The sequence below is a fragment of the Schistocerca gregaria genome, chromosome 3 (genome assembly GCF_023897955.1).
Source record: "Schistocerca gregaria isolate iqSchGreg1 chromosome 3, iqSchGreg1.2, whole genome shotgun sequence".
NCBI classification, from domain to species: domain Eukaryota; kingdom Metazoa; phylum Arthropoda; class Insecta; order Orthoptera; family Acrididae; genus Schistocerca; species Schistocerca gregaria.
Genome location: NC_064922.1, coordinates 244,319,311 through 244,346,435, shown reverse-complemented (window position 1 = coordinate 244,346,435; position 27,125 = coordinate 244,319,311). Strand labels below are relative to the sequence as shown.

The 27,125-nt window shown below is 40.6% G+C and overlaps 1 protein-coding gene across 2 annotated transcripts in view; it reads left to right on the top strand.

Moving 5' to 3' along the window:
* The window catches only part of LOC126354093 (transcriptional regulator ATRX-like), a 479,559-nt gene that overhangs the window by 66,313 nt on the left and 386,121 nt on the right, over positions 1–27,125 (top strand). For both annotated transcript variants that reach the window (XM_050003480.1, XM_050003481.1), the window contains exons 4-7: positions 18,302–18,423; positions 22,079–22,207; positions 25,587–25,732; positions 26,598–26,670. In XM_050003480.1, the coding sequence (XP_049859437.1) occupies positions 18,302–18,423; positions 22,079–22,207; positions 25,587–25,732; positions 26,598–26,670 (470 nt within the window). The remainder of the gene's footprint in view (positions 1–18,301; positions 18,424–22,078; positions 22,208–25,586; positions 25,733–26,597; positions 26,671–27,125) is intronic.

Here is a 27,125-nt window from a genome sequence, read left to right as displayed (position 1 = left end):
CCTCCATTTGGCCACGGGCGCCTTTTACACTATCCCTGTTGAGAGTCTGTATGCTGAAACTGCTGAACTACCACTCTCCTACTGCCCTGACTTTCTCCTCAGCAGGTATGCCAGCTGTTTGTCCATCATGCATGGCCACCCATCCTATGCCTCCTCCTTTGATGATTCCTTTGATCATCAGTATAGGACGTGTCCCTCTTCTCTGTTATCTCCTGGAGTCCGCTTTCGGCACTTGCTACAGCTTAACTTCACCTGCAACTTTCCCGATGGGTAGGAACCATTCACCATTTGGCTTCATGAAGTGGCCCATGTTAACCTTGGCCTTATTTGCTTCCTAAGGACACTACTCCAGCCTCGGTCTATTGCCTTCAGTTTCATGACCTTTGCGTGGAACTTCGCGGTAGTACCTTTGTTTACACTGATGGGTCTCGGACTGACCATGGGGTTGGGTGTGCAATCGTCATTGGCACCCGTGTCTTTTTGATATTGGCTCGTGGCACACTGATCAGCATTTACAGCCGAGCTCTTCACTTTGTATCAGGTCAAGGAGTACATCCAATGACGGCATTTTCAATTGTGTTCTCAGTTCAGACTCACTCAGTGCCCTTCAAAGTCTGTGTGTGCTGTACACTGTCCATCCCTTAGTGCACTGGGTCCAGGAAAACTGTCACTTGCTCACTCTTGGTTGAGCCTGGTCATGTTAGACTGCCAGGAAACGAGGCTGCTGACACTGCTGCCAAGGCTGCAGACCTTGTACCTCAACCTGCGAATTCCTGCATTCCCTCCGATGATCTCTGTGTTGACATCTGTTAGCAGGTGGTGTCCCTTTTGCATCGCCAATTGTCCTTGCTTCACGGGGATAAGCTCCAGCTTATTAAGCCTCTCCCCAGTGTCTTAGATGACCTCCTCTTGGCCATCCCACTGGGAGGAGGTCATTTTAACTAGGCTTCATATTGGGCACTGTTTTTTAGCCATCGTCATTTGATAAGTGGTGCTACCCCACTGCTTTGTACACATTGTACCCAAGTTTTAACTGTCCACCACTTCCTGCGGACTGGCCAGTTTTTAACTGTTTACATTACCGCTTGGGTTTGCCGTCTGAGTTACGGCTGTTTTAGCAAATGACGCACAGCCTGTTGACCATGTTTTACTTTCTGTCTGCCAAAGCAGTATGGGGAAGGCCATTTAATTTTTAGGTTTGGATCTCCATTTCTGTATGGTGTCTCTTTTTAACCCTTTTTCCACATGCCTGTTTTTTAGCTGTCTTCTATTATGTCAATTGGGACTGACATATAGTCATTTTTTAACTCCTCTCTGTCTTCGTGTTCTATAGTTTTTATTTGGGTGCATACGACCCCAGTTGTTTTTTGCGCCCCAAAGCAAAGAAAAACAAAACAAACAAACTCGATGAAGACTGAAAGAGAGAGCCTACGTTTCATACGGAGGCAACATATCTGGAAAAACTCATAGATTTTTATGACAACAAATTATCAAATGTGTGTACCACCTGCCAGCAAAGGCCAAATCCCTTTTAGGGGCAGTAAAAGATATCCTGGGACTTCTGAAATCTGAAGTGTATTACAAACCAAGTGAGTGTAGGAATGTGTATTTCAGATAAACCAGTCACACAATTAAAGACAGATACATGGGGTACAAGTGGCACACCGGCCTCCGGTAGCCGAAAAACTAGTAATTGCTGAACGTTGTCTTGAAAATGAAATATGAAGATAACAAAAATTCTGCAAAACATGTCCCACTATTGGGGCTGTGTCTGCAAGGGGGCTATCGAAATCCAACTACATGAGTACCGTATTTACTCGAATTTAAGCCGCACCAGAAAAAGGAGACTTGAAATAAAGGGGGGAAAAAAAATTCCCGAATCTAAGCCGCACATGAAATTTGTGACTCGAAATTCAAGAGGAGAGAAAAGTTTTAGGCAGCACCTCCAGATCGAAACAAAGTTGGTCCATTGTAATATGAGACACAATTTAGGTCGAATGAATGACGATACAGCTACAGTAGTTTGGTTCGAGTCGTAAGCTTAGCAGTTAAGCTTTACCAGGTAGCCATTGCAATGCGTCAGGCGCTCCGTCCGTATTTATACGAGTACCCTTCCTTTTTCACGTGCTTTGTTTGGTTTGAATTGATTGCTTATTTTTCTTTGAACTTATAAGTGCCGTTCTCTTTGTTATAGATGTTTACGTGTCACTCTAAGCTGAAAATGCATTACTGTACTGTGTCATGCATTGTTTGTTGCATTCTGATAATGAGTGTTTACGACCAGTCGCCGCTCACGGCATGCCTTGCTTTTGTGCGTGCTACCGCTGCTTACAATAAAAAAAGAGAGGAATCGTCTCATTAGCGAAACAATGGCAAGAGACTGCTATTTGTTGTTACTTACACTAATGCTTTCTTTGATAATGATCAACAAGAACCAAATAATAGACTGCGTATAATAGAAGATGTTCTGAGCGAGAGTTTAGCGAAAATTTTTCTCTGAAAATCTTTGTAGACGCCTCTGTAATACGTTACATTCTGCACAAAAATTAGAGTCATCTTAGATTTAAAAATATAGTCAATTGCCGTGCTTCATTTCTGACTGTATCACTATTAGGCATAAGAATAATACTAATATAAACATGACATGATATGTATATTCTTCTGCGTTTGCTGTTGTCTCACTCTAGTTTCGTAGTTTATTAGGGAGACAGGATTTAAATGAGATAGCAGCAAACACGAAAGAATACAAGGCAAAATGTTTATATTAGTATTATTCTTATGGTGTAGAGAATACTGCATGTGATTCACAATTCATAAAAATTACTATTAGCAACCATCTCTTCTCACAGGCAGGAAAAAATTCAGAATGTAGAGTTGGCCAGACAAACATCCCTAACAGTCTTGTAAGTCGGATTTTTGTAGTACATTGAAATGCTGCTACTTTCGAAGATGAACAATACGGAATTTGTTTCTACTTCGTTGGTTAATGCAGTGGTCGAAACTCGAGGCGGAGAAAAAAATCTCGTCTTCCACTTTTTTTTAAAAAAATTATTTACTGACGCAGAGGTTTTGGCGTCAGTATTTATCTTTGTGATTGCAAAGCATGCCTGTGTAGCGCTACATATCTTCGACAGCAGAAGTTAGTTGTGGCGGCACCTACAAATATTTTTCAGAAATTCAGCTTACTTTGCACTCGATTCTAAGCCGCAAGTGGTTTTGTGGATTACAAAAACCGGAAAAAAAGTGTGGCTTAGATTTGAGTAAATATGGTACCTCATCAACAAGGACAATGGATTTCAACCTAGTGAAGCATGGGTTCTGGCGATAAAAATTCTCCAAATACAAAGGAAACGGAACACCGAGCACTACAAAGATGGAGTGCAAACTAAGAACTGCCGCCAGATTCTTGAGTGTGAGCTTCCCCCACAATCACAACCAGCACATCCCATGATCCTCAACAGAGTCAGTGGAGGAGGGAGATGATCTGTATGTGTATCGCACCCACTTGTCCAGGATGTCAGCTGGCTGGAGTAACCTGACGATGACAGCACATTATGCCATCGAAAATTCATTCTCCGACAATTAATCAATATGGCTGCGTGTCCGAGAGACTTTCAAACAGCATATTTCACAGAAAACTTATGAACACACAACTCAAAAATATTATTTGCAGCTATGAAAGCTAGTAAAAAAAAAAAAAAAAAAACTTATCCTCATGTACAATAAAAATTGATACAGGGAAATTTGGAATTTTACACTGGAAACCTTGGAAATTGTAGGAAATCTGTAAATAATGGAGTCATCACTGTTTATTGTTTACTAATGTTATGTATATATATTACCGAACCCCTGTTCTGTGTTATCTAAATAACTCTTCACAGTATGGAATGCACTGCTTAACAGATACTTCTTAACTGCATCTGCCTCTCTAGAACAGTTTACTTTAGAAATATCTTTGATCTCCTTTAGCAGTTTATAGTAAAACTTCATCTCCAAGCAGAAACGATTAACCCTGATTCTTTAAAGATTCGAACTCTCAAGCGTAAAAGAGCTTCAAATATTTTATCGCTTTATGAATGAGTTAATGTGTTAAATAGTTGTCTTTACCCACGTAAGCGAGAAAAACTTAATAAAAGATTTGAAATTATGATCGTGTGTTGGAAGTCACCAAGTACTCTCATTATGAAACCTGAGTGTATACAAACAGGGTAATTTGTTGGCGTCAACTAAAAAGGACTTGCAATACGGCAGCCGAACTTCACCGCATGGGGCCTCCCAGCCACCAATGCCATACTGCTCTTCATTTTAAGCAAAACTAGTTTTTCACACATCTCAATGTTTATGACACCAGGTATCCTGAATTATATGTTGCACAGTGATATAACTTGTGTGTGTGTGTGTGTGGGGGGGGGGGGGGGGGGGTAGTAGTTCCATAAACATTTGAAATTGTCTATAGACTTTTGAAATCACTAAGTGCTCTCATTCTCAATGTCTTATTGTGTTGAAAATTTAATGTAAGATTACACCTCTTAATGAGTAGACTAGGATAGCATTTAAAATTTTTAAATTTTGTTCATAATTACTCAAAATATTGAAAATTGAATTTTTGTACCCTCTATAGTGCAACTGGAACTGGACTCTGAGATAGCATTTTATAATAATATAGATGCTGTATTAAATTTTATGGTTATTCTTTGTTGATAAATGTATGTTCATCTAGATCTTGTGCAATTTATGGATTGACCTGTTTTTATAGTAATTATCAAGGTTGGTTTTGGTGTCTGTAACTTATAGGGTGAAGGGATTCACTTAGTATAGTTAAAATCTTCAAATTCTTGGAGCAGAACTATACAATGATCCTGTTTACTAACCTTTGTTTTTGTTGTTATTAGAGTCCTTTTGCACAGTTTATGAACTGTGTTCTTATGTTTTGCATTTGTTCCCCAAAAAGAATTCCATAGCTATGGCCCGAATGTACCATATTTATGCGGGTATAATAATCACTTTTTGTTACCATATATAGTATTCAAAATTGGGATGCACATAAGATTCGTTGGTGCATTACATTCAAGTGCAAACTTGGATCTGTCATTCACAGGCAACATAATAGAAATGTACATATTGTACATGCGATGAAGCGTAGTCCATCATCTCTTGCCGGTAGTGAAACACCAGCAGTCTCTAAACATTCACGAGCTCAATTCAATGCACAGAACTACAACCCCAAATCGTTTCCCTTCCTGGCCACACCATGGGAGGAATGTCAAGCTAAGGATGACAGTGGATCTTATTTGCCCCGGTACCATCTATGTTTAAGAGCTGATGGGGAATCTTTCATGACGATGAAGCCTCAGTTTTTTGTTGAGCGTTTAGAGGACACGTTTGGGGAGATGGAGGGATTGTCCAAAATGAGATCTGGGTCAAGCTTGATCAAAACTGCATCCTCTGCTCAGTCACAGACTTACTCACTTGTGACAAGCTGGGGGATGTCTCTGTAATCATCATGCCCCATAAGAGCTTAAATATGGTCCAGGGTACCATATTTCAGTGACCTCCTTTTGCAGTCTGTTGATGAGCTGCACACCAAATTAGAGTGGCGAGGTTTACATTTTGTCCGGCATGTCCACCGGAGTCCGAGGGATAATCAGGTCGCCACTGGTGCCTTCATCTGGGCCTTCGAGGGTGATGTATTGCCCGAGAAGGTCAAGGTGGTGAGCTGCCGCTGTGATGTAAAGCCCTATGTCCCTCCCCCGATGCAGTGCTTTAAGTGCTAGAAGTTCGGCCATATGTCTTCCCCCTGTACTTCCAGCACCACATGTCGAAATTGTGGACGCCCATCACATCCAAATACTCCATGTGCCCTGCCTCCCTTCTGTGTCAACTGCGGTGAGCACCATTCGCCTTGCTCACCAGACTGCAGGATTCTCAGAAAGGAAGGAAAATCATAGAGTACAAGACCCTGGACCAACTGATCTACATTGAGTCTAAGGGAAAATTCAAAGGCTTGTATCCTGTACGTATGACATCGTCTTAAGCCGCTGCTACAACATTTCTGGCACCATCAGCTCCTCCAACCCCTGTCACCTCTCAGAGCTGGAAGACTACACCTGCCCCCTTGATGGTGGGGTTCATTTCCCTCGCTGTTGCTCCCGCACCACCTACTTCAGGCGCAACCCCCCACCCCCTCCCCCCCAACCACCTAGGAGGTCTGTCCCCACTTTTAGGCCAGAGAAGCATAAGTCTTCTTCGGCTTCTATCACTAGGAAGGAGTCACTTGGGTCACTCCCTTCACAGGTTTCTGCTTGTGGGAAAGATGACACCCACCAGTGGCTGAAGAGCTCAAAAGCAGCTGGTCATAGGGCTTCACTCTCATCCTGAGTCCCGGAGACTGAGCCAGTGAAGTCCTCATGGCCAGGTAAACCCAAGGAGCAGCGAGAGAAATTCAAAAGGAAGACCCCTAAGACCAAGGAAATTGCAGTGGCACCCACACCACCGCTTCCTACAAGCTCTGTGTCTGAGGATGGGGTGGAGATTCTGGTATCCACTAAGGACCTAGATCCCGTGAGACCCTCTGACACAATGGATATAGGCTGCTCAGGCAAAAATTTGGTGGCAGCAGGTGACTCAGAGGTGTAAACTGTCTCATTGAATGTTCCATGCCTTCCCAGCCTCATGATGATGTCATCCTCCAATGGAATTGCGGCAGTTTTTTTCCACTGCCTGGCTAAGCTACAACAACTGTTAAGATGTACACCTGCTGTCTGCACTGTCCTCCAGGAATCCTGGTTGCTGGCAATGTGGACCCCTGCCCTCCGCACTTATAAGGGATATTACAGGAACCATAGCGGCTATAATCAAGTGTCAGGTTGAGTTTGTGTTTATGTCCTAAACTCAGTCTGTAGTGACACTGTGCCCCTTCAAACCCTTCTTGAAGCTGTGGCTGTCAGAATAAGGATGGCACAGGAAATAACTGTCTGTAATGTATGTCTTCCTCCAGATGGTGCAGTACCTCTGAATGTATTAGCTGCACTGATTGATCAACTCCCTAAACCTTTCCTACTTTTGAGACATTTTGTTGCCCATAACCTCTTGTGGGGTAGCGCCGTGCTTTCTGTCCCAGGCAGATATGTCGAAACTTTACTGTCTCCGTTCGACCTCTGCCTCTTAAATACTGGGGCCGCCACACATTTCAGTGTAGCTCATGGTAGTTACTCGACCATTGATTTATCAATTTGCAGTCCAGGACTTCTCCCACCTATCCACTGGAGAGTACATGACAACCTGTGTGGTAGTGACCATTTCCCCATCTTCCTGTCACTGCCCCGGCATCAGGCCCACGGACGCCTGCCAAGATGGGCTTTAAACAAGGCAGACTGGGAAGCTTTGACCTCTACTGTTACTGTTGTATCTCCCCCACATGCTAACATCGATGTCATAGTTGAGCAGGTGACTACAACAATGGTTTCTGCAGTAGAAAACGTGATCCCTCGCTCTTTAGGGTGCCCTCGGCGTAAGGCAGTCCCTTGGTGATCGCCAGAAGTTGCTGAAGCAATTAAGGAGCATTGGTGAGCTCTACAGCGGCATAAGCGGCATCCTTTCCTGGAGCATCTCATAGCCTTTAAACGGCTCCATGCCCGCGTTGCCCAACTTATCAAACGATAGAACCAGGAGTGTTTGGAGAGGTACGTCTCGACCATTGGGTGCCATACGTCACCTCCCCAAGTCTGGGCAAAAATCAAACGTGTTTTTGGGTACCCGACCCCAATAGGTGTGCCCGGTGTTACCAAAAATCGCATGTTATCTACCGATGCAAATGCGATTGCCGAGCACTTTGCTGAGGACTTTTTCTTGAGCCCTTGTATCAGAGAATTACCCCTGAGCTTTTCACACTATCAAATGGTGGCTGGAAGGGAAAGTCTCTGCTCATTCACTACACCTCACAGTGAATCCTATAACGCCCCATTTACAGAGTGGGAGCTCCTCAGTGCCCTTGCACATTGCCCCGACACAGCTCCTGGTACTGATTGGATCAGCAAGATGATGAAACATCTCTCCTCTGACTACGAGCGACATATTCCCATCATCTTCAACCGGATCTGGTGTGATGACGTCTTTCCATCCCAGTGGTGGGAGAGCATCACCATTCCAGTGCTCAAACTCAGTAAAAATCCGCTTGATGTTGATAGCTATCGGCCCATCAGCCTCACCAACGTTCTTTGTAAGTGGCTGGAACATATGGTGTGTCGGCTGTTGGGTTGGGTCCTGGAGTCACGTGACCTACTGGCTCCATGTCAGGGCAGCTTCCTCTAGGGTTGCTCTACCACTGATAATCTTGTGTCTCTCAAGTCTGTCATCTGAGCAGCCTTTTCCAGATGCCGACACGTGGTTGCTGTCTTTTTTGACTTATGTAAAGCATACGACATGACCTGGAGACATCATATCTTTGCCACTTTGTATGAGTGGGGTCTCTGGGACCTGCTTCCGATTTTGATCCAAAACTGCCTGTCACTCTGTACTTTCCGTGTCCAAGTTGGTGCCTCCAATGGTTCCATCCATATCCAGGAGAATAGAGTCCCACAGGGCTCTGTATTGAGTGTGTCTCTATTTTAGTGGTCATGGACGCTCTAGCAGCAACTGTCGGCCCCTCCGTCTCATTTTCTCTGTATGCAGATGACTTCTGCATTTTTTACTGCTGCTCCAGTACTGGTGTTGCTGAGCGGTGCCTACAGGGAGCCATCCACAAGGCGCAGTCATGGACTCTAGCCCACGGCTTCCAGTTTTCAGCCGCAAAGTCATGTATCATGCACTTGTGTCAGTGTCGTACCATTCGTCTGGACCCAGAACTTTACCTTCAAGACGATCTACTCACATACTGATTCTTAGGACTGGTTTTTGACACTCGATTGACGTAGCTTCCACATCTTCGTCAGCTTAAGTGGAATTGCTGGCAGCACCTCAATGCCCTCCGTTGCCTGAGCAACACCAATTGGGGAGCAGATCATGCTACACTGCTGCAGCTCTACAGAGCCCTTGTCCAATCCCGAATTGACTGTAGGAGTGTGGTTTATAGTTTGGCAGCGCCTTCAGCATTGCATTTACTCGACCCTGTGCACCACTGCAGGGTTCGACTAGCGACAGGAGCTTTTATGATAAGTACCGTGACCAGTGTACTGGTGGAGGCTGGGGTCATTCCATTGCAGATCAGACGTGCACTACTGCTCGCCAGTTATGCTGCACACATTCGTAGTTCTCCCGAGCATCCAAATTACCATCACCTTTTCCCACCCATGGCAGTCCATCTCCTGCGTTGGCAGCCAAGGTTGGGGCTAACGATTGTGGTTTGCGCACAGTCCCTTCTCTCTGAACTGGTTTCCTTCCCTTTACCACCTCTACTTGCGGTCCATTCACGTATGCCTCCATGATGTATGCCTAAGCCACAGCTTCGTCTTGTCCTATTGCATGGCCCTAGGACTCTGTTAACCTCGCCGTTCTCCGCTGTCACTTCCTCTCGATTCTTGACAAGTTCTGAGGCTCTGAAGTGGTCTACACCGATGGCTCGATGGCTGATGGTCACGTAGGCTTTGCGTATGTTCATGGAGGACATATTGAACAGCACTCCTGACCAGATGGCTGCAGTGTTTTCACCGCAGAGCTGGCAGCCATATCTCGCACTCTTGAGCACATCCGCTCATGCCCTGGCATGTCATTTCTCCTGTGTACTAATTCATTGAGCCGCCTACAAGCTATCGACCAGTGCTACCCTCACCATTCCCTAGCATCCATCCAGGAGTCCATCTATGCCCCGGAACGGTCCCATCATTCAGTAGTGTTTGTGTGGACCCCAGTACATGTCGGAATCCCATGCAACTTGCCGACAGGTTGGCCAAATAGGCGAAGCGGAAACCGCTTCTGGAGATGGACATCTCCGAAGCCGACCTGCGTTCTGTCTTTCGCTGCAGGGTTTTCAGGCTTTGGGAGACGGAATGGCATAACTGTATGCACAACGAGCTGCATGTCATTAAAGAGACGACGAATGTGTGAGTCTTCCATACGGTCCTCTCGTATGGGATCTGTTGTCCTCTGCCGGCTCTGCTAACGCATGGTTACCTTCTTCATTGTGAGGACCCACCTCTGTGTCACTGTGGCTTCCAAATGACAGTCATCCACCTCTTGCTGGACTGCCCACTTTAGCTGCTCTTCAGCGGACTCTTAACTTTCCCAGCTCCCTAGCTTCGATGTTGGGTGGTGATGCCTCAGCAGCAGCTTTAGTTTTACGTTTTATCAATGAGAATCTGTTTTATACTTTGATGTAGGTTTTAGTGCATTTCTTTTGTTCCCCTGTGTCCTCCACGCTAGTGTTTTTATGGTGGACGTTCTAATGTGTTTCAGAGTGGCTGGCTTTTTCTTTTTATTCTTGTAGTCGGCTAGCCACTGTACTCTGCTTTCTTGTTTTACTCTCTTCTGGTTTTAGGGTCTCTCTGTTGTTCTCTTGTCCTCTTTTGTTCCCTTTAGTTTTCATTGCCTTTCCTTCATTCTCGTGGTTTTTCCTTTCTTTCCGTTTTGTGTTACATGTCTCGTCATTTTATTCTCACACTTGTGGAATTGTTTCATTAGGAACAAGGGACCAATGACCTCGTAGTTTGGTCCGTTCCCCCCTCTTTTAAACCAACCAACCTTATGGAGGAGAAGAATATGGTAGGATGCTACTGTAAGCACAAAGTAATTCCTTATGCTGAAAAATATGGTAAAAGTTGGGCTGGACGAGAATTCAATGTAGCTGAGAGTAACGTTTGCTTACGGAAGAAATGGAAATTGACATTATTTGCAACTACCACTTCTAGAAAGAAATTCTCTGGCCCTTGCAAAGGAAGACATCCTGACGCTGAAGTAAAAGTTTTGCAATTCGTTTGTGAAAGGAGGAAAAAATGGGCAACCTGTGACTTGACACCATAAGAAACAAAGCAAAAGACATGGCTGCAGTTCTTAATATACTGAGGTAAGAGCTTAAAGCTAACTGTGCATGGGTTGATCGCTTAATGAAATGGGTGGGTTTATCTCTATGATACCATACAACAGTATGCCAAAAGCTTCCACAGGATTTTGAGAAAAAAACTTCAAGGATTTCGGCATGTCATCACACTTCAGAAAGAAAGAATTTTTTTTGATGGGCCAAATAAACAACACTGATAAGACAATATTTTTGTTTGATATGCCACATAATTATGCAGTCAATGAAATAGGACAAAAGAAGTTACCATCAGAACATTAGGCTGTCAAAGCACTGCAATAAAATGCTGACCGTCACAGCAGATGGGCTCAGACTTCCCCCTTTCTTAATCATAGAGCAGAAAACAAGTATCAAGACCCCTAAAACTGAAAAGCTGTTCTCTGATGACATGATCCTTAAAATCAAGAGAAGAGATGAATGACTGAAACCTTAAAGTTTGACTGGTTCCAAAATGTATGGGAACTTCGTCCTGGTGGGCTTTCCAAACTACCACCAATGCTTTGCCTTGATGCATTTCATGGTCATCTCACTGACAACATAAAAAAGAAAATCCACAGTGTGATTAGTGTCCTTGTTATTATTCTTGGAGGAATGACTTCCGTGTTACAACCTCTGGACATTAATATAAACAAACCTTTCAAACGCTATGTTCAGGAAATGTTAAAAAGGTTTTGTGAACCAAACCATGGACGGACTCTCAGAAATTCAGCTTGCTGCACCCCACATTATTGTACACTGGGTTTCAGCCACGTAGAAAAACATTGAAGCACTAGTGATCATAAAATCATTCAAGAAATGCTGTATTTCAGATACTTAGTATGGCTATGTGCTCTGGAACAACACCAATGTAGACGCCTCTGTGGAAACCAGTAATGGTGACATTAGTGAATAATGATGAGTAACACCTGTAATTTATAGATGTTTGTTTGCATGTCATGTAGGTCCTCTCTCTCTCTCTCTCTCTCTCTCTCTCTCTCTCTCTCTCTCTCTCTCTCTCTCTTTTAATAAGGAGTGTGCCACTTGACAGTGAGTCAGTTAAAATTGTTGTTGTTTTGATAGTTCATGCATACATCCATTGTTGTATAAAATAAATTTAAACCACCAATGATGCCCAACAATCTCCTTTTTGATAATTTTAATTTTTGAAATTGGGATGTGCTTTACATTTGATAGCTCATTAGATTCAGATAGATACGGTATGTATGAATACTGCCTAACTAAAAGGCCCTATCCATTTCAATGTTCACCGAACTTTAAGGCCAGAACATACTGACGACTGCCTGTCAGCAAGTATCTTTGTGTGTGTTCACACCATTTCAGCAGACAACCCATATTGTCATGACATAACCACAATCAAGTGCATATCCAAAAGCAAGTTCATCACTGAAGTACAGCACTTAGACCGAAAGCATGTTTATTAGGGACATCAATGCACAGACAGGGCAGAACTGCCGCCTGCATGGAGAGTGTTGCAATTTATACAAACATAGAATATTCCAGAATATGCACGTGGTGAAACACCTTACCAACAAAGGGGATCATCCACTAATTAGCCAGCACTCATACTATGCACCACCAGCTGAACGAAGCATAATTCAGTAGGAAGTGGACATGATGCTGCAGTATGACATTAGTGGACCCTTAGAGAGTTCTTGGCACTCTCCTGCAGTCTTCATGAAGATTAAGGGCAGCATATGTCATTACTGAATAAAATCACAAAAAAAAAGATGTCAATAAATGCAGTACATTAAGGACACTCAAGACTGCTTGAAAGGAGTAAAGTATTTCTCAACTATGGGTATACATACAGGCAACTGATAAATCCAGGTCAACAAGGCTGGCTGGGAAAAGACTGCCTTTATAACATATGATGGTCTTGGTAAGTTCAAAGATATACCATTTGTACTATGGAATGCTCCAGCTACCTTTGAGCCTATGATGGGCAACTTGCTGCGATATCTCAAATGGTCTTTGCTACCTGGATGACATTGTCATTTTTTCGAAGACATTTGGAGAACAACTAACAAGTCTAAAGTGTGTTCTGACACCAGGTCTCTGCCTGAGTCTGATAAAGTGACTCTTCGTCACCCAAGAAATAAAAATCTTTTGGCACCCACTTAATGGCTACAGAGTCTGCCCCAATCCAGAAAAAGTAAGAGCAGTCACAGATTTTCTGACTCCTCAACACATTCATGATGTGAGAAGTTTTCTCAGAATGTGCTCATATTACACATTATTCATAAAGGACTTTCGTACCACACCACATCACTTGCAAGAACCATTGCAAGGAGACGCCACAAGGTGCAAGAAATTGTCCTTAAAGAGGTGCTAATACCTTCTCCAGTTCTAGCATTGTATGACGAGAATCCTGTGGCATATTGTCACGTAACAGATTACCATTTTCCATGCTGGCTGACTTGCCTGAAGGACCCATCAGGATGACTGGCTAGATTGGCACTGAGGCATCAGGAGTATGCGAAAATGGTGGACAAAAGGATGCCGACTGCTTTTCAAGAAATCCTTTGGCAGAATGCAGCAGGCCTAAATCTCAGTGATCGCTGCATTGTTACTAAAAAGAAGCCTCAAGAAAGGAGGAACTGACCAAAAGTTAATTCCAATGAATAAACAGTACATTGTATGAGAGGAACTATGACCCAATGAGGCGGAAGTTGTTGTTAATCACCCCAATTAGTGTAAAGGCAGTTAGCTCGTATTTCATGGCACTGCAACGTCTAATCACCTGGAATTCATGGAGAAACTGGACAGAATCACCTACAGGTATCATCCGTAAGTCACTGTTAGGAATGCCAGCGCCAAAAATACATGCCACAATTACCTCCAGGGCATCCAATACCAATTCTGCTTGCAGCAGTGCCAATCAACCATGCTGAACTCGACATCTTGGGGAAATTCCTGATCTTGACAAATTGAAATTGATGGATAAAAGTTTGCACTGATAGCTCAACTGATATGCTGTCACCAAAACTGTGCCGACTGCTGAATTTAAAACATCATTTTGAAATATGGATCACCATTTGTGATAATCTCCGATCATGGAAAACTTTTTCAGCCGATACTAGTACCAGACATAATTTCATACTGCAGCATTACCTACAGAATGACAATGGCCAACAACCATTAGATGAACAGTCACGCAGAATTCTTTAACAAGATTTTCTCGGATTTTACTCATCATCAGGATCAAAGAAGCGCAACAGCTAACTTGCGTACAGTCCATAGACGCTCAGATGATGTAACACCCACCAGCAGCCAATGAGATACAGCTTGGGAAACATGGTATTGATTCTTACACCTGTGCAGAAAGTAGGATTATCAGAAAATATAAACAATACCTTGGGGAATATTGTATCCTCCATCGTGTATTAGATGTCGGATATAGAGTCAAGGATTATCTCCATTCATAAAGGAGACAAAAGCTCAGAGACATTGTCCATGCACTCCATATGAAGCTCTATTACACCCCTGAGGCACAGATGATGAGGACTTCTCAGTCAAGGAAATTGAGAGCCCACTTGATAATCACAAAGATTTGATTGGAGGTCTGCCTTTGATCCACATCATACTAAAGAGAATGTGACAACATGATCTGAACGTGAAAACCCTCCTGCACTGCCACAAACAGGACCAATGACCAAATATAGATTACAATGGTGTAGTCGACTCTAGTGAGAATTTATGAAACAACGGATCACTATTTCTCCGAGGAGAGACAGTAATGCCACAAGCTGTGCTGCATGTAATGTGGAGTATCGGTTAGTGTTGTTGCCTGCCATGCTGCGGATCACTAGACCAAAGCTGAGTGACAGAAAATATTTGTTGTATTTACCATTTGTAGAAGGCCTTTGAAATTTCTCATGTTTGTGAAAATATGATGTTCAAGAAATCCAAGAATAGTAGGCTGGAGAACACCAGGCACCTTATTGCTACGAATAATGCAAACCTTGTCAGTTTACGTCCAAGTTTCTCTGTATCTGTGAAAAGTGTTATGTTTTGAGCAGAAATTGCACAACCAGTACGTCAAAACAGCTCCTCACAACTGCCTCAAAAATATGATGATGGCAGTGGAAGCACAACCAGCTATTGTTTAATAATTAGTCTAGATTTTTATACGAATCATTTAGTTGACACATATTGGTTGCTGCTGTATCACAACAAAGTACCTGAATTTATCAATTATATACCTCACTTCTCCGCTATTTGGTAAACACTATGGCTTGCTCCAATTTTCAGTTGTGCCCAAAAACTTCTGCAGCAGTTAGTAATAAGTAAACTCCATTTCCATCACTGGTCTTGCATCAACAACAATTTCAGATAGACTGGAATTAAAGTAATGCGAGATACCTCTGCTCGCTGGAATTCTTGACACTGCTGTGGTTATTGCTGTTTCTGATTTTTGCAGAATAATGACAGACATTGTTTCACAGTTACCAGCGTAACTGATAATGCTGGTTGTTGTTGACTCATCTATTTTGATGCACCATGGTGATGAATGGCAAACCATTGTTCCATTTCTTCATAAGTCCATTTTCTGTTTATGGAGTTTGCATTGGAGCGGACTTCAGCGATCTTTCTTCCATGTGTTTTAGCCATGAAGGCCAGTCATCCTTTTTGGTGTTGAAACATCATAAAATTCACATTATCTGTTTTCTTCATCTGTTCCAAAGCATCTTAATGGCATATTACAGTAATTGTTCATTATTCCCGTAGAAAAAATGTTTTCCTTGTCTGCAGATCCAGTGTAATGTTTCCGTAACCCTTTTAATTCATAAGAGAGTTTGAACTGCTTACCATCTTGGTAAATTCCTGAAATAGAAATATCTGCTTTTTGCCAACAAATGTAAACGTTTTGAATCACCACTGCTCCATTTTACTTTTTTGTAAGTCATATCACTTTTAGATTGTTAAAGAAAAGTGTAAAATTTGCTGGTTGGGGGATAGTTTGTCTCAGATGTTTGATTAGAAACTTGCCTGACAAAAAAGTTTCCTTAATGTATGCGATGAGCTGGAAAAAAGGAAAAAAAACTTATGCCATTTTTATCACCCTTGAGAAAGCAAGTCACAAAAGTCCCTTCCCACAATTAGCGCACATTGTTGGAAAAAAAAGAGTTGAAAAATCATATGTGAAAGACAACTTCGTATTTGCTTACAAATTAAGTAAACCAAGCACATAATGTCGTAAAAATGTGGATATTATAAAAGAAATCAGTGTGGTGGTGGTGGTGGTGGTGGTGGTGGTAATTTCATTTCTAAGTTTACCTAATAATACACACATCAAAAAAAGTTTTGCATCACCCCGGTTCCCAGAACTCCTGGACATAGACATTGACTGTGGGTGTTGTCCCTTTGACTGTTCAGAGATGTCACTAAACCTGGCCAAAGATGTAAAAAAACTATGCATGAACAGCGCCTATTAGATGGACGTGGTCCGACAGCCGATCAGTTTGTCATTCCACTAGGAAGGAGGTACATGCTCTTGTTGTCTGTAGTTCAACCATGCCTAGATGGTCAATACTGTGGTTCGATTGCATCCACGTTGTTACTTTGCGACAGGAAGGGCTCTCACCAAGGGAAATGTCTAGGCATCTTGAAGTGAACCAAAGCTGTGTTGTTCGGACATGGAGGAGTTGCAGAGAGACATGCCTCGCTCAGGCCGCCTAAGGGCTACTACTGCAGTGGATGACTGATACCTGCAGATTATGGCTCAGAGGAACCCCGAAAGCAATGCCACCAAGTTGAATAATGCTTTTCGTGCAGCCATAAGACGTCTTGTTATGACTCAAACTGTGCGCAATAGGCTGCATGATGTACAAATTCATTCCCGGCGTTAGTGGCGAGATCTGTCTTTCAAACCACGACACCATGCAGCACAGTACAGATGGGCCCAATAACATGCTGAATGGACCACTCAGGATTGACATCACATCCTCTTCACTGATGAGAGTCACATATGCCATCAACCAGACAACCTACATAGGCCATTGGTGGTCTTGGAAGGCGCCATAATGGCTGTACAATACGTGAATGCCATCCTCCGACCGATAGTGCAACCATATCAACAGCATATTGGCGAGGCATGCGTTGTCATGGATGACAGTTCACACCCCCATCGTGCACATCTTGATCAAACACGCTGGGGATAGATTGAAAAGGTCTGTTTATGGATGACATGACCCATGATCTACGTCAAATCGCCGTTGAGGTGTGGGACAATCTGGACCAATAGTGCCTTGATGATAGTATGCCACACCAAATACAGGCATGCATCAGTGCAAGAGAATGTGCTGCTGGATATTAGAGGTACCGGTGTGTACAGCAATCTGGACCACCACCTCTGAAGGTCTCGCTGTATGGTGGTACAACATGCAGTGTGTGGTCTTTGTGAGCAATAAAAAGGGCAGCAGTGACATTTATGTTGATCTCTGTTCCAATTTTCTGTACAGGTTCCGGAGTTCTCGGAACCAAGGTTATGCAAAACTTTTTTCATGTTTTTATTTACTAAACATAGTTGTAATGTAAAACATTCAGTGTTTTTTCATATTTATTTAACAACAGCAAATCACAAGTTGCATTTCACAATTAAAGTAGTGAAAACTTGTTATAATTTATATTGCTAGTGTATACACGTGATTGAAGCGAAAATTTCAGAATTTCATCTGCATTGAGGGACTTTTTACAGTTGTTTTGTTGTGCTAAACAATTTCACAGACTAGACTTTTTGTTGATAAGGGAGCAGGAACCAAACTTTTAGAAAGTTGAAAAATAAGCACCATGGAATATTGTTGATTGAAGTTGCACAATGACCAATTAACAATTGTGATAGAGGTAACAAATATTGTATCACTGCCATAATTAAGAGCTTGTAATGCACACAGATTGTAAATTTCCCCTTTCAGGAACATGGGAAACTTAATGTTTAAAAACTCCCTTTTGTTCATCAAAGCCACCCAAAGCCTCACTCCAATTTGTTTGTTTTGTTGTCTGTCAGGTCATTGTCCTCAACTGCACTAATTACAAGAACTCAGTGGGTTCTATATTTTCTTCATTAATTGTTTTACAATTGTTCTACCATCTGTTTTTAAAGTTTTCCTCCCTTCATGCCAGTGCCTATTTATTTCAGCAGCTCTTCACTTAACATCATTAGTCTTAAAGTAAATCCGAACCACAAAACTGCAAAGGTGGAGAATGACGATGTATGTTGTTTTGTATCTTTCTATTATATTCACTAATAGAGATAATTTACTAACAATCAGTTTATTTGTTATTGTTTTATAGGTATAGAAGAACTTTTGAGCAAACAAGTAAGATGTACCTCTTGTGCAAAGGAACTGCGTAGCCGCGTTGTGAATGGCAGTGAAGTTCTGTCACATCCAGTGTTGGACGTTCTCTTGTGCAAAGTAATGAACTGACTCCTGAAACTATAGCTTACATTATTCTTCACAGTTTTGCAAAATCAAAATATTGCCTTAGTTTTTGTATATTAATGACCTGTGTTTTTTTAGTTATTGTCAATTATGTTATGTTAGATGCAATGGAAAGGAGATAAGATTTGGTATCTGAACCATGGTTTTATTATAGTTGTGTGCTGCTCGACCATCCAGATTATATTTGCATTTATTTATATTATTAGTGATATCTGTAGCACTCATTATGTTTATGGACCAATTAGTCTCATGTACGTGTCATAACATTAAAATACGTTACATATTTTATTGAATGAAATGTGACTTGCAGTGATTTTCATATCAAAGCTTGCTTTGCTTGGTGTGAGAGAACTGATTGAAGCAGCAACTCGGATGATCTGCTGAACAAGATAACTGCTACATTTCCAAAATGAGATTTTTCACTCTGCAGCGGAGTATGAGCTGATATGAAAATTCCTGGCAGATTAAAACTGTGTGCCGGACTGAGACTCAAACTCAGGACCATTGCCTCTTGCAGGCAAGTGCTCTACCATCTGAGCTATCCAGGCACGACTCATGACCCACCCTCACAGCTTCAATTCTGCCAGTACCTCATCTCCTACTTTCCAAACCCCAGAGAAGCTCTTCTGCGAATCTTGCAGAACTAGCACTCCTGGAAGAAAGGGTATTGTGGAGACATGGCTTAGCCACTACCTGGAGGATGTTTCCAGAATGAGATTTTCATTCTGCAGCAGTGTGTGCGCTGATATGAAACTTCCTGCCAGATTTAACTGATACATTGCATATTCTGTATTTTTCATTTTTTAAGTTAGCATTTATTGCTTAAGGGTGAAATGTTCATCACATACTGTGCATTTTTGCTCTGGTAGATGCTATTATGACTGTATCTACAGTGTCACCCATAGTGAGCTAATGAACTGTGTATAAATTACGGGCACATCTCACTTATGGATGAATGTATCTACAGGCACTGTAGGTAGGTAATACATGTCATTTGCCAAAAAGTGTCTTCCTCTTCAATTTGTGAGCAGAAATCAGGATAAGTTGAGGCCAAGAGGCTGGTGAGAACCAGTCACATTTTCTACGACAAAGCTGTGGCTTCAGTATTTGGAAGATCTGGTGATTAGAAGAAGGAACCACACCATTCACAAACAATGTTACACAGTGAGGAAAGGTACACACTGTGACTTCGAGATGAGTCGGTAGTATAAAGGTGGATGTGTCAGCATAGGAAATTTGATTGTAACTACAGTTAATGGAATTATGTATGTGACAGGTGTGCTGCAGAGCATTCGATGAACTACCACTGACTTGAAAGCAGTGCTATGATGTCCTTCCTCATTGTCTTAACCAATTTCATACTCCCCACTTATTGTGTCATCCTTGAGAGGGAGCCATACATATTGGTGTGGCAGATGAGTGTGGGAAATGGGATGACTGAATCTTATACCATCCTCTTGAGTCGCTTAGATGTTGGAGATGTGTAGCCTAGAGTCTATGAGTTCATTGATTCCATAATTTTGATGATATATTTACCATACAGACCCATGGTGCTACTGATAAGTTTGATTTAGTGGAATATCATTTTTACTGCCCAGACTCACCTGGTCCTTATCTAATTCACATGTTATGTTGGTTAATGTTGATATTTGTGCTGATGAAAGTAGTCTTTCCATTTGTTAAAATTCACTAACAAAAGAACAGTACTTGCACTTTGACTTGTCTCCATGTTCAGGCGAAACACCTGTTCCTTGCAGCTCCTGTGCACCTCCTCTGCCTATTTCCTTACCATATGATCTTTGTCCAAGTAAACTGCTAAACTGGTTCTGTGTACTCTGCTACCACAACCTACATCACTTGCATCAAGTGTAGGATCTACTTTATTACAAAGACATTTCTTGTGAGGCACCCATGTTAAAAATATCAGTAGCTAGGCAACAGTTAGTCTGCTTTGTAAGTTGGTGCAATAACCCCTTTGTTGTCAACATGGATGAACTGACACAGAGAGGGTTTACTTGGGTAATGTGTAAGAACCTGTCAGTAGACTAATTCTGTGTTACATTATAATGATTATTTCAGTTCCTGTTTCACCATATGAGCAGTTGGAGCTCTGCCTCACAGGTATAACATTCTCTGCTAAAAAACTGTAGACTCATTTTGATGGATGGTCTTCTTTACAACCTGTGCCAAGGCCACTACTTAAACTGATTTCTTGTTCTATTGTCTTCCTTGGATCCCCTCAGTGATTTTTCCAATTGTTTTAACCCCTTATTCACTTATGAATTTTCTACTTTTCACTTACTTTTTTCCCTAATTGTCTCATTCTTATGTTTTCTCACCTCTGTTACAGCCCACTCCTTTCCTTTATTTCATTTTTGTTTCTTCCAGTGTTTACCTTGTATTACCAGTCTTTCTTTTGCTTATGTGTAGCATTTTGTCTGTCAACTTGGCCTCCTGGTTTGTCAGAGTTTCGAATCTCTCCTACTACTGATATCTCAAACTTATTTTTATTTTTCATTATCCTACTGTGGTGCATCCTTTCTGATTTCCTACCTAACCCTTGAGTAGTTTTGTTTTGTCAGAGCCTTTTGTCTCTCTTTTTGGATTAAGATGTATTGAGAATACAGGGTGTCCCGGGAGGAATGTTTGGTATTGAGGGTTATGACAGGAACGATCATGCGAAGCAAGAAAGTCTAGTAAATGTGGGCTCTAAAATGTGTACCTTAAGAAGTATGAACACTCCTTCATCTTTGATACTGTGCAAGCATTTTGCTTTCCATATTTTGGGAAAAAGTGGTGTGGAGCAAAATGAGAGAAAAATATCCAATGAATATGGGGTCTAAAGTGTATACCTTTAGAGCTTTGAGCACGTGTTTCGTGTTCGCTACTGTGAAACACATCTCTTCTACTGAACAGGTGCTCATAGCTCTTAAGCTATGCACTTTAGAGCCCATGTTAACTGGACATTTTTTCCTTGTTTTATTTAGTTCATATTACCTCCTCCCACAATATGGAAAACAAAGAGATTGCAGTATAATAGATGTGTTTCACAGTATTGAAGATGAAGAAGTGCTTATAGCTCTTAGGTATGCATTTTAGAGATCATGTTTACTAGACTTTTTTGCTTTGAATGGCCATTCTTGACATATCCGTGAAAACGGATCATTCCTACTAGGACACTCTGTACATAGCTTCTTCTGAAAATGTTTGTTGGTATCAAGATCTACGTATAAGATATTTTTTTGCCTTTATGTGGTTATAGTTTTGCAGTTTATGTATTTCTACTCAAGGATATAAAAAATGTACCTTCTGTTTCCAGAACATAACAGAGTTGTTTTAAAAATTAAGAACTGATTTGCATAATCTAGTGGCACGTAAGTAGCCATGTACCACTAATATGTATCACATTAGATTTTATTTGTGATTTAATTCAGAAAACTAAAAACTATGTTTAAACATTTACATTAGCCAGTGTTACTTCCATTACTGCAATGAGCTAATTATTGTAATAAACTCATACATTCTGATAATCAGCTTTATCAACATATCAGTTTTAGATATTTTAAAGTCATTGATCTCACAATATTTTACTCACAATACGTTTTTTTTTTTTTTTTTTTTTTTTTAGGACTGTTACAGATTTTATGGAAATGGTGATTTTTCCGTTGATGATGATGGTACTGACAAATACTGTCGTTGGTGTGGCCAGGGTGGTACTCTCTATTGTTGTGCTGAATGCACTTGTGCCTTTTGCAAGGTAAAAGGATTTAGCAGTCAAACATGTAGTAATGTGGTATTTGACTGTAGTGGAACTACAGTAGTTGTTAAACTTGTAAGAATATTTTAATGATTTCAGAAAGACTGCTTTTTTTTAGAATGAAAGATAGCTAATTAGCAAAAAGTAAAAAGCAAGGAGAAGCGTCCTTTTCTGCCATGGTATCATTGTATACATGAATGAACGTGAAATTGAAGGGTAGTATATACCAAGTTGTTAGAGCAGTGCTTTTCTTCGCTGTTTTTCACCTCTCCCGCCTCTCAGCTTATATTTCTTTGTGAGTATAAGATTTTAATCGAGCCTCATAAAATTGTGGAATTTTAAAAATGACATTCATGGAAATATGTTCTTCAAAACAGATAGGTGAATGGAAAAGACATGGTGTAAAAAAAGGTAAAATTTTTAAAGTGAATGACAAATCAGTGAAATACATGAATGCACCCAGAGCACATTTAGGCTGGATTCCTTACCTCAGAGACAGATCTTATTTAATGTGTACACTGTTGAACCCTATTGCATCACCTTATTGTGCTATTCAGTGATAAACATCCAAGTTATTGATGATGCATGTACATTGTGTGAGTGGTGCGACACAGCTGATACATCTTAGAAAAAAATCATTTTTCAAACTCACCAAAAGCAACCTATGAAATAAATCTTTGTTACGTATATTGATAGTTAAGAAAGATTTATTTCATCAGCAGCTCTTTGCAATTTTGAAATATAACTTTTTTCTTATTTTTTGCTACATGATTTCCAATGTCGTCTTCCAATCTTGAATTAGGTTGGTTCTGTGACCTTTTTGTGTTTCTTGGAATGCAAAAAGAACTACTTACCTCGTCCCTTTTATCGTCCATTCACTTAGTTCCTTCTGATTTCTGTTCAATTTCGTTACTGTGACAGTTAAGTCTTCACTCCAGTTTGTTACGTAATTCATTTGCTGTGTATACGTCCACTAGCAATTCCTGATTTGCACTTATTCATAGCTCACTGAGCAAACATCAGTTTTTAAATAATTTTCACATTAAAGGTCCCTGTACCACTGTCATAAGAGAAAACTTGATACATATATTCGTTGTAAACTTCTTGTTTGAGGTGCATTGTACTCTTTATTTTGGAAAATCTGTATAGCTCACCAGAAACACTTCATGTAATTTTTACTTTTCTGTTTATTTCTTTACCTACCTGCCTACCTAGTAATTGTCTTTAATTGCACTAATCACAAAAACTCTGTTAACTAGTTGTACAACTTCACTGTTAATTTGTAGAAGTTTCTTCTCCATTGTATTTATTATTTATGACTTTAGTCTTATTAAAATAGATTTTCAGACCCTCTTTCAAATGCAGACTATAAAGTTCTTTCATTTGTTGTTGACATTCACCTGCTCTAGAGAAGAATTTTACAGCATTATCAGAAAAACGGATGTGGTTGAGGTGTGTTCTGTTAACATGCATTCCTTCTTCATTTTTTCTATTTCAAGGATATAAAAAGTCTCCTAGAGCTGCTGAAAAAATGTTTGAGTGATTTCCATTGAAAGTACAAATTATTGTAACCAGTCACAACTTATTATTACAGGGTGTGACAGGGAACATCCTTATTTGAAATGCACACCACACAGTGATGATTACTCATTGTTGTATAGGATTGAGTGCATTTGGAAGGGGGCAACTTGCTTTTTCCAAAAGCCATTCGGTCACTGCAACCCTGCATGCATTCATGTAACAGTTCGATATTGTGCCTGCAGGTCATCTCCCTGATAAAAAATTGATTGTTATGTGGGTGGACATGTTTATGTATACTGATAGTGTGCGGGAAAAGAAACCAGAACATTCAAGAATCACCAGGTTGCCAAAAATGTCAAGAAAGTAAGGCTGGCCAGTTTAAACTCCCCCAAGCGATCAGCAGGCAAATGTGCAGCTGCTCTCGCAATTTCTGATTGTACAGTGAGACAATTTCTTCATGAAGACTTGAAATTTCATCTATAAAAACTGACAATGGTGCACACACTTAATCTGTGCAATTTTGTTCCATGAAAAATGCATGTGAAGCCTTAATCAAAAGCCTGCTTCATGATGCCCTTGTGTTCTGCTTCATGATGCCCTTGTGTTCTTCATTGACGAGGCAAATTTTCGTTTGGTAGGATGTGTACGTAAACAAAACATGCGATTCTTGAGTGCTGCGAATCCCCAGTGACTGTTTCGGGTGTGTTATCCAAAATTGTCATTAGTATCCCATTATGTCCAGATGATTGAGGAGTTTTTTCTTCTTGAACTTGAAGAAAAGGATGCAGGGATATCTGGTTCCAACAAGACAACACTATACGTCACACAATGTGAAATTCAATGACACTCTTGCACAAACACGTCACCCACTGTGTCATCTCTTTGATGGTAGTTGTTAATGGGCATTATGCTCACCAGATTTTGCTCCCTGCAACTTTTACTTATGGGGCTGTCTTAAATCCTTGGTGTATACCAATTGTCCACAGACTGCAGGTGAGCTGTGGACCAATATTTGTGCTGCTATATAGACAGAGAAATGCTGGGCAAAGTGGACTGAAACTTCTGATTTGAACTCTCCAAATGTATTAAGCAGAAAGATCACCTTCAAGATATCATTATCAAAACCTAATGAAAATCTAGCTTTAAATCTACCTCTTTGTAAAGAAAAATAAAATAGAAAGAAACTTCCACGTCTGCTTGTGTCTATATGTATGGATGGATATGTGTGTGTGCGTGCGAGTGTATACCTATCCTTTTTTCCCCCTAAGGTAAGTCTTTCCGCTCCCGGGATTGGAATGACTCCTTACCCTCTCCCTTAAAACCCACATCCTTTCATCTTTTCTTCTCCTTCCCTCTTTCCTGACAAAGCAACTGCTGGTTGCGAAAGCTCGAAATTTTGTGTGTGTGTTTGTGTGTTTTTTTATTGTGCCTGTCTACCGGCGCTTTCCCGCTTGGTAAGTCTTGGAATCTTTGTAAAGAAAAGAAGATTAAATTGATATCTCTAATATTGTCACTTTTACGACATTTTTCTTTAAAATAAAGAAGTTCCTGTACCACACGCCATATTTTCACTACATATTTTGGAGGGTTACATCTTTCGTTAGGTGGATTTACGTCAATTAATAAGTCTTAGATATATTGTATGTCTGATCTGTGACTCTGTCTTAGTGTAGTCACAGGATCCTTTACCTATCATGTTTATATTACATATATTATGTATCAGTCTTTTCAGAGGTTATGTGATATAAATTCATTACATGTGTGAATCAATGTGCTGTTCACATGAATGTAAGTATAAGGCTATAATAACAATTAATTCTGAGCATATGCTGTCCGTTACAAACACTCTATATTCCAGGCATGTATCAAGCGCAATTTGAAGCGATCGATTCTTAAGGATATAGAATCAGAGGACTGGAAGTGTTTTGTTTGTTATGGAAAGCCTTTGTGGGATCTCAGAGCAATTTGTTGGGCATCAAAGAAATATTCAGAACAAGTACGTAGGTAAGTGCCCAGATTTTGTCCTGCAGCTTATTAGGCAAGAAATGTTTTATCATATAGTCATATCAATTGTAAGTGTGACTTCAATATTATTTTAAAAGTAGATTGAACCTCCTTTGAAAAGCAGTTTTTGTGACACAGTGGTAAGACACTGGACTCATATTAAAAAGGACAGTGGTTCAAATAAAATCTTTCTGTCCAGTTTTATGTTTTCTGTGCTTACTCTGAACTACTTAAGGTAAATTTTCAGATGTTCTTTTTTTTCTATGTGTAAGACCACTTTCCATACCTATTTTTTCACCTTCCATCTTGTGTTCTATCTCTGATGACCTCATTGTCATTGATAGGCATTTGAACCTTCATCACCGTGTTTCATATTATTAGATAATGGACGACATTTCACCTTGAGAGACACTGTACATACTAAGAAACATTTCTTCATACGTATGTACCAATAGAAATGGTTATCGAGGACTTGATGCTGGTGCGTTTACAAAGCTGACATACATAGTGGGCATAATAAAAATAAAGATCCTGCAATAGAATAAATATTTCTGGTAACAGTTTGCTGACTGGTTTATCATTAAATTTGTGTTAAACGTTCTCTCATTGCAGAATTCAGATAGTGTGTTCTTGTGCCTTAACATATCAACAATATGATTCTTTGAACAGGAGTATTTTATTTAAAATAATGTTTGCAAATAAACTTTTATAATTTACCATTGTTTATCATGATGCATGAAAAAACTACAAAATACGCTCATAAAGTATTGATGTGTTGTGTTGACATGTGTGTATTCTTGTGTGTGGTCTTTTCACAAGTTAGGTATGGCTTTATTTAATTCAATTTTCTTCTTTATTCAACTAGGGAGCAGAGACTGAAAAATCAGAGAGCTTTAGAGAAATTGAAGGAAAGGCGGATGAATCATGTACCAAGAAGGGTGGGTATAGCAGCTAAACTCCTAACAATCTTCTTTTCTCATTATACAGTCAAATATATATGCAAGTACTGCGAACTGTTGAAAGCAAGGGGAAATGACATCTGTTACTTTTCCCGAGGGCATTGCAGCTCTACCCTGTGTTTAAATGATGATGATGGCACTTTCTTGGGAAAAATAGTCCACCATTTGTATCTCCAGGCAGGAACTGCAAGAACTATTTAGGAGAATGTCTTCATCAGGAAAAACAAAACTAACTTTGCAAAGTAGACATGTGGAATGTTAAATTTCTTAATTATGTTGGTGGGCTAGAGAATTTGAAAAAAGAAATGGATAGGTTTAAGTTAGATATAGTGGGAATTATTGAAGTGTTTTGGCAGACGGAACGGGACTTTGTCAGGTGAGTACATGGTTATAATTAGAAGAGCAAATAGGGGTAATGCAGGAGTAGGTCCAGT